At 36.4% G+C, this 8,686-nt stretch overlaps 1 protein-coding gene across 2 annotated transcripts in view; it reads left to right on the top strand.

Annotated features, from left to right (window-relative positions):
- Positions 1-539: 539 nt before the first annotated feature.
- The window catches only part of rxfp2a (relaxin family peptide receptor 2a), a 52,307-nt gene continuing 44,160 nt past the window's right edge, over positions 540-8,686 (top strand). Inside the window, exon 1 of one of the 2 annotated variants that reach the window (XM_067399211.1) lies at positions 540-645. In XM_067399211.1, coding sequence (XP_067255312.1) covers positions 558-645 — 88 coding nt within the window. In that variant the 5' untranslated portion in view covers positions 540-557. The remainder of the gene's footprint in view (positions 646-8,686) is intronic. The other variant, XM_067399212.1, reaches the window with a different exon arrangement.

The following is an 8,686-nucleotide window of genomic DNA, read 5'->3' as shown; positions in this document are numbered from 1 at the left end:
TTTCTCTCGAGGAAGAAAAGGGCAATTGCTCAAGCCCCCTTTTATGTCTGTGTGCACGTGACTGTATAAAGAAGTTACTTAAAATAATAGGCTTTTCCAGCAAATGTAAATATTTTGTTGACCTAATTAGGCCTACGAGGTGTAATTTATTTTCACTTAATTTGGCTGGTTTTGTGTGGCTGTAGTGATGTGTAAGTGTTCCACGTGTTCTCATCTCTCTTTATTTCACACAGGAAGATGATTTGGCACTCTCACGAAAGTGTAAAATGAAAACAACGACCTCTGGCTTTACTATGTACATATTTTAACCCCCAACCACGAGTCAATGACGAAATTCTCAACGAATAATAACGAGCTCCGCTCCAGCACATTACGCGCCTCTCAGCGGGAGCGCCGTTGACGCTGCAGGTGACAGAAACTGCTGGATCAACCGAGCGATGTTCCACCGTTCATTCCGACGAAAGCTACAAACGCACATCTTCCTTTGGAAATAGTGTGATTTGGGAAAAGACGTTCCGGTCGGTCATGCTTTTGGAGGACCGCTGTGAAGCTTCAGCATGAAATCCCTAAAATATCCTTCAAACACTCTTCTGGAATTAACCGTCATTTTTCTTTTCATTCAAAACTCAAGGATGGAAACCGAAGGTAAGATCTTCGTTGGCGCATGGATTATTATTGTGTAATGGTAAAATGTAAGCTAAATGGTGGTATTTCTCTTTTTCCTTCAAACTTTTACTCATTCGTCCATGTGATCTGCTAACCTCTTAAATAAGCTAGTCATTTTTTTAATGTAGAGCGTTCTGATGATTATTCGACGTGGCTAACTTACCGAATGGAGCTAATATACTAATAATTAAATCACACGCGACATATACATGATCATCAATGTATTATAATTATAGACAAGACAAAGCAGCTCACCGAAGAGAAGAAAACACCTCTGAGGAACTTTTGACCTTTCTCGCGGTACACTCTGTTCTTTGGCATGACAATATTTTACTTGATTACCCGTTCTTTGACTTCACGAATTTAAGATAAAACAAAACGTGGCTTTCTCGCTGCTTGTCTACAAACTACTGGACAACGTTTCATACAGGTTCTGATTTAGTTGGTCAGTCACTCCAGGTGCTTCTTTCCACATAAAATTATAACTAAATTGAATTGCTTCTCAGCCTGTGCGCACTGCAGTCCCTGGCACGGGTTGTCACTCAGACAAGTTTTGAATATAAAGTTAGTACATTGCCTAAGACATAAAGAAAAATAAGCGTTGGACATCATGTTTTATGAATAAAAAGCAAATGGGCCAGTGGATGGAGAGCTATAGCTGCTTTATTGGGAAAGTTTTAATTTAGTATTCTATTAATTACATTTATTTTCAGTCTTAGTTACTGACTTTATTTTTTTGTTACTGTAATTTATTACATCGAATTTTAATTATTTATTTTCTCCCTTTTCATTTACATATCTTAGTTCACTCTATAAATAAGCCTTATTTAAAGAGTTCACATCTATTTAGTTATGGGTTGTTGACACTTATTTAAGCATCATGTTCCTTTGAGATTTTGCTGTCTTTGTTGTAGGTCCTCTTATTTTCCCTTCAAATTCATTTAATATGTAGGCCTATCTTTGACTTAATCAAATCCCATGGTTCTATATTACTGAAGTTTTATCCTTCTATTACTGTATGTCAGAAAATAAGTAAAGACTTGTGACCGCAATCCAAGATGCTGTAGTAATATTGCTTCTGTTTGGGGCCAAATTGACCATGGCCAAAAAAATACAACATTTTTTGGGGGTCACAATTGCCAGTAAAATACCCTTAATAGTATAAATTTACTTGAGATGTAAAATTATGACCAATAATACATTGTTTTAAGTATAAACCTCCCAATTTGTTTTCATGCTTAAACAGTTTGCCAGTATTTATACACATTGAACAAAACAGTTAGCTGGAGTGAAATACTACATGCAAATAAGAGAAATTTTCATGTGAAAATTATTTGCATTTATTCATCTACATCTGGAGTTTCTGAGAATGAATATAACCAATGACTTTCTTTTTTTCTGGTTTATGTCAAAGACTATAGTTTATGTTCGTTGGATTATGTTGGAATTGTGTTTATACATATGTAGCAAATTAAAAGGGCAGTAAGGTCTCTCAGAACCCTAACAAAACATAAGGGTTAATAAATAAGTGAACTCAGTATTCATCTGTTTCTTATAGAACCATATGAAGTCATACTCCTCTCTTGGATAGAGTTAAATAGGCTACAGGCTTTCATGAGGTGAAATAAGGTGACACGGGCAGACAATACAGGGGATCTGTGCCCTGGTGCAGAGGGATCTTATATCAGATGCTTGAGTCAGAAGAAGACTAAACACCATTCTAAATCATTATAAGAGTCTTGGTAGATGCCATGTTTTATTTAACAAGAATAAAGATGATGCTCTGAAAGGCAGACATGCAGTCGGTTTAATGCGCTTTAATAATGAATAATTTAATAATTAATAATAGTGAATAATGCGCAAAACCATTCTTACAGTATGTAAATTGTCACATTCAGTTCAGTGGGACAATGGACTATTTGCACTGTAGTCTACTTCATGATGCACTTCCATTTTGAAATAGTACAACTAATTTATTTCCGTTTATGAATATTTTCAATGTTCTCTAGTCACTAAATACCATTTAAACTCCATGGAACAAGAAGTTTTAATCCAACCCAAGCTGATCTGAGAAAGCAGCGGGTGGTAAACATAAGTGATTATTTCCTCACAGGGTGTCAGTGCTCATCTAAGCTAGAGAGTGTGAGACCTAATAAATAAGATCACTACGAAACTTTATTTATTTGTATAAAAAATTTAATCACTCTTCTCTCATTTTTCATTGTCAGTCATTTCACTGTATATAATTTACATGTTTATGGCAAAATTCTTAATTAATATTCAAAGTAGTAGCACTTTCAACACATTACTGTTTAAGATTAATTTAATATTTAACATTGTGAAATTTAATTATGGTACATACCGTATGTTACATGTTCATTGTTGTCTTCCTTAAGTTTGACCTAGTTTTCCCCAGTCTGTTTAATTAGTCATTTCTTTCACCTGTGTCCTGTTAATCATCTTAAGTTCCCTTTGTTTGCCTCTTGTATATATATGCCCTGTGTTCTCCCTTATTCCTCATCCGTTCTTGTTCATGTTTTGACTGTTTAGTGTGATCCTGCCGGTTTTTGTCATTAAAGACTACTCTATGTATTCTCCTTCGTCCTTGTTTCTTGCTACACTCTCGTCATGTAACACCGTATTACACGCGCATGCATTCAATCAAAAGACTGGAATAAGAGCACCAAATGCATACAAGCAATCCTTTTTATCAGTCAAATTCATTTAGAAAAGTAAACAGGTATGAAGAGAAAAACACTGTTAATGAGAAGATGAGCACTGGACTGCTGCAAGTTAGTGGGGAAATCTATACTTATTTATTATTCAGAATGCACAGTTTATAAGAAAATAAATATTTTTAAGAACATTATTGGGTTCAATAATACATGTTAACACAAAGAACAATGTTTTAATCGATTGACAGCCATAAAATGTAGTAATGATCTGCATTCTCATGAGTAACTCTCTGTATGTAGGTGCACTGATCGCTGTTACCGGAAACTCTAGAGTAGTAATAAGAACAACCCGGAAGTAGTTGTGCAAGTAGTCCATTTACAAATATACAAATAAATTTATGAATTATGCAGAAATTCAAGCATATTGGGTTGGGCCATTGTACCTTGTTGTTAGTCATTCGGCCTAAAGAACAAATTGCAGTGGTCAAAATAAATATGTGGTTGTAAAAATTTGACCTTAAACGTAGGGTAATGTATTTTGGAGAGGCTAGCAAAAGCAAGCTAGCTTTAAAATCAGTGTTGCCAAATTGGAAATGTCCAAGTATCGTACCAGAAGCTCAAAATTATCGTATTTGGAAGAAAATTATCATACACAAGTTTTTAGTATAGACAAATGAACTAAATTAATAACTAATGATTTTTACAATGAAATGAATCAGTACTGAACTTACTTAAGCTGAGCAATCACACTATTTTAGCTGCTGTACAGCCAAATTATGTTCCCTCTATCTCTGTAAAGCTATACTTTGACACAATCTGCATTGTAAAAAGCGCTATATAAGCAGTGCTTCCCACAGTTTTGAAATATACTTGCAGTGGTAGCCGGGTGAAAAATCCTCCTATTACCCCCGGCACAAAAATTGTCTACTACATGTGACAAACAAACAATGTGTGATTTTTAACAGTATTTTTATTTATTGAAATTAATTTTAATTAAATAACATTAAATTTAATTACATTGTAATATTATGTAATTGTAAATTATTACATTATTATGCATTGTAAATTATGCAAAATTACAATATTTAAATGGTTCACCTTTTCCTATGTTCTCCTTGCTGTGTCTATAGTGTCTCTCAGTGAATGGGACACAGATTTTACTAGTCAAATTTATAAAATGAATAATATATGTGTCAAATAATGTGCTTAGTCTTTTCTTTCTGTGGGGGAGACTACCATAATTTACTATGAATTAAATGGAAATCAAATTAAATACAATTTATAGTGTAACCAAAATACCAATAATGCCCAAAAGAAAAAGAAAAAACTTAGCGTGTGACTTTTAATTATAAACAAGCCCGAAATACACCGGGACTCTTAATTTGAAATGTATGTACTATTGCAGGCTGATCCTTCAGATTCTTACAATCGTCTAAAACATTTTATATAAAAGGCCATAAAATAGACATTGTAATGATTCATCAACTTGAGTTCATTAGCAATCGCTTGGCATAAATCTGCGCTTTTCATTGATTGAGAATCACTTCGAAGCAGTCTGAAGCGCTGTTGTGCGGGCTTGTAGAACGCACAACAGCGCCCCCTTGTGACTTTGCAAAATGCAGCACCCGTGGGAATGTCAGCGGGAGTAAACAGTTCTGATACACACATAACGAGCAGGTACGAAATAACTAGTTAATCGATTGCGGATGGTTTCATTATCTTGCGCGGATATAAAAGTATAACAGGATAAAAATCATAAAAGCAAAAATGTGTCTCCGAATATACATGGGCGGCCGTTATTATACGTGGGCGGCCCGCCCAAGTAAAGTCTATGTGTGGGAAGCACTGATAAGTAAAGGTAACTTGACGAATCAAACGAATGTTAGCTCGTTAGAGAGAGAGTCATTCTCCACGTTGATTGGCTGAGAAGACGTAACATGAGATGAGATGGAAGACATGCCTAACAACTGTTCACATTCTCCTTACAATCATGACATAGAGGATCCACAGATAGATCAATGAATGTAAGCCGATTACAACGACCATCATTTGAAGTGTCAGAAAATCCTGAAATTATCGTACATTATGGGATTTTTTTTTCCGTTAATGATCGTACATCATACAGAGGTCAAAATGATCGTACAAATACAATAATTATCGTACGTCTGGCAACACTGTTTGAAATCATAAGATCCCACCCTCCCTTCAGATCGCTCTCCAAAGCCACGCCTCTTTCACAACACATGAACGTGCACAGCCAGAGCAGAGTCTGCAAAACATCACAAGACGAGGGACAGTGTTAAATTACCTCATGTCTCAAAGCACATAACATTACAATAATAATGAACGTAAACAATAATAATGAACGTAAACAACTTAAGGTGCTCTTGCTCCTGCTGCAAATTCATTTCGGCGTTAATAGCATTGACATAGAAACACAAAGTCTGAGGTCATGAACAGCTCCGGGTAGAACGTCATGGGTTGCCATCACTTAATTACGGTAATTACTAGGGCTGGGATAATACAATGATTCTGAATTCACGATACAACGAATCTGAAGATTCTGATATTTTTCGAATGTATCGCAATTCTCTCTAATCGATTCTGAGCTTAGTTTTTAACAGCAGGTGGCACTACGTGCTTTAGAAAAACCTGTACTTTGCTTGCTTTACACACTTATACCTAAAATAATCATTCATAAAGTTCGAAAAGGTTGAAGCGAATTACGAGGCTGTTAGCAGTGGGCTGTGTTTACATCGACAGCCAGTGGCACAGTTCCTCAGCAAACTGTCCATACCGGCGTGATGAATACAATCCTCAACTGGAGGGAACTGGAATAAATACTTAGAATGTTGCGATCCCATCGGACTTATGATAGCTACCTGAATCGTAACAAAGCACTGTTCGCCAGAGGAGAACTGGCCCCCCGACTATGCCTGGTTTCTCCCAATTTTTCTTTCCTCCATTTTAACACCTGTTTGCCACCTGATGTCACCTGTTGGAGTCTGGGTTCCTTGCTGCTGTCGCCTTTGGCTTGCTTAGTTGGGGACACTTGACATTTGATATTCAACAGTGCTTTGCATCTGCCTGCATTGACACCATTTTCTTTAAGAGCTGCTGTGCAGGCAAAATTATATACCAGTTATCACTGTAAAGCTGCTTATATTTAACCACTTACATGACTCAGTCGAAAACACTGAGCGCTGTTCAGCATTCTTTTTCGTGAGCATTTAAATGTGCAGCCTAGAGCAACATCTTCTGTTAAAAATCTAAGAATCGATTAGAGAGAGAAAATATCAGAATTGATCTAGAATCATTGTATTGTGAATTGAGAATTGAGAATCGATATATTGACCCAGCCCTAGTAATTACATGGCGTGAACGCAGCATAAGCTCATTGTTTTAGTTCAGGAGGAACTGTAAAAGGCGGCTGCTGTTTGTTTGCTGTGCTTGGTAACTGTCAACAACTCTACATTACCTTATGGCTCATCATCTCATTGATGACGTGTGATATCTGTGTGAGTAGGTTGTGTGGAGGTATGGAAATACCTAGGTTGACAGGCAGGTAGGACATCCATATCATTACTTTCGGACGATTGCATTCATTGCATTCAGACCGAATAAGCAAGTAAGCAATTTCTGAGAATCACTGTTGATATTTGAAACAACACCCAAACAAACACACCCCTCCCTTCATTCCTCCACCCCCAAACAACAAACACGCTACACAGGCAACCACTAACAGCTTGTGCATCGTACAGCTCGCGCAGCTGTCATCAGCTGTGATTCAACAAAAACAACAGCATACAGCAGCATATCTTGCTTCTGTGAAACAGCAAAAACCAAAGTTACATTTTTCCTACAAATGTCCAGCTTGCTCACTCTCTCTTCTCCTCCATCATGACCATAAATGCCCCATATTTCTGACTGGCAACAAGAGTGTTTTGGTTCTCCATTCCACTTTTTTTTCTCCTATTTACACAGCCAGTACTATGTACAAACACAATATTTTTGTATATTTTTGTATAATATTCTTTAAGCACACCCACAGAACAGAAATTGTTTGTATAGGTATTGATTTAATTTTTAAACAGCGTTCTCAGAAATTGCCTACTGAAGCTTTAAGTATGGCGTCTATCCTGACTAAGGTTATGTGGTTCTTCAGAGTTCTCAATGTTAATGTACTGGTTCTTTGTTTATAGGTTCTTTGTTTATCTGGGTTCTTTAAAGTGCCAGATCTAAAAGCAAAGAAATTTTATAGGAAAGAGTGTTGGGTCTTTGTTCTATAGCCTTGGATTTTAGGTACCTTTGCTCAAAGACAAAATATTACACATGGATTTTAAAGATTACACTCCAAATTCTGTCCAGGATTTGCTCTATCGATCAGGGAGCACTCTCAATGCAAACGTGCCGTGATATCAACATCTGTTTTGATCGATCCCTGTCTAAGAGGAGAGAAACCCATTTGTTCTAATGGTAGCATCTGCATTTCCATATTTCTTTCAGTACATTCTCAGCTAAAAGTGATGGTCAGTGACAAAGACCTGCACTGTAGCCAGAAGATTAACTGTAAATTAAGTTGTAAAGGAGCTGTGCTTCCTTAGATATTTATTAGATGCTCATGAAGGCTCAGTTTTGGCTCTATCATCTTGAGCAGTTTGTTTTCCCACAGGACTTGGCTCTATTAAACTGATTATGGGTAGGCGGGCTATTCTTGTGATTTTTATTTGATTTTGAGGTTCAGGTAATGACTTGGGCTGGATTTCCCGAAACCTTCTTAACCCTACGCCATTCTTAAATTATACCTTAAGCTGTACCTTAACGTTAATACGTCTGTAAGTCATACTTTCGTAAGGTTGGTCTGGACCATTCTTAGCTATACCTTGTCACTGTTGACAGTCAATACGAATATAATTCTGAAGCTGTAATACACCCAGTGTTCGATTAGGATTATGGCATAGAATAAAATGCAAAGATTCGGTACTAAATTCAAATGTGCTTTAGCGCTGATCCAGAGACAGATGCACACCCTGCACTTGTCGTGTCACAACTATTCGCTGTTTTTAACCTCATCAGGTTTATTTTGCCTCAGACTTTTAAATGCACATTTGAATTAAGTAGGCTACTGCATGAAAAAAGACATTTGTAGTTTGTTAAAATCAAATTCCATACACTGATGTACGGAAGAGGATTAGGGCCAAGCAATAATAAAAAAATAAAACCATCTCGAGATTAAAGTTGTTAAATTTAGAGAAAAAACTCTAAATTTCGGGAAAAAAGTCGAGATAAAATGTTGAGAATAAAGTCATTAAATTACGAGAACAAATTTGTTAAATTACGAATTT

Source organism: Chanodichthys erythropterus, chromosome 10 (genome assembly GCF_024489055.1).
Source record: "Chanodichthys erythropterus isolate Z2021 chromosome 10, ASM2448905v1, whole genome shotgun sequence".
NCBI lineage: Eukaryota > Metazoa > Chordata > Actinopteri > Cypriniformes > Xenocyprididae > Chanodichthys > Chanodichthys erythropterus.
The sequence above is the reverse complement of the archived record's forward strand: the minus strand, read 5'-3'. Positions and strand labels throughout refer to the sequence as shown.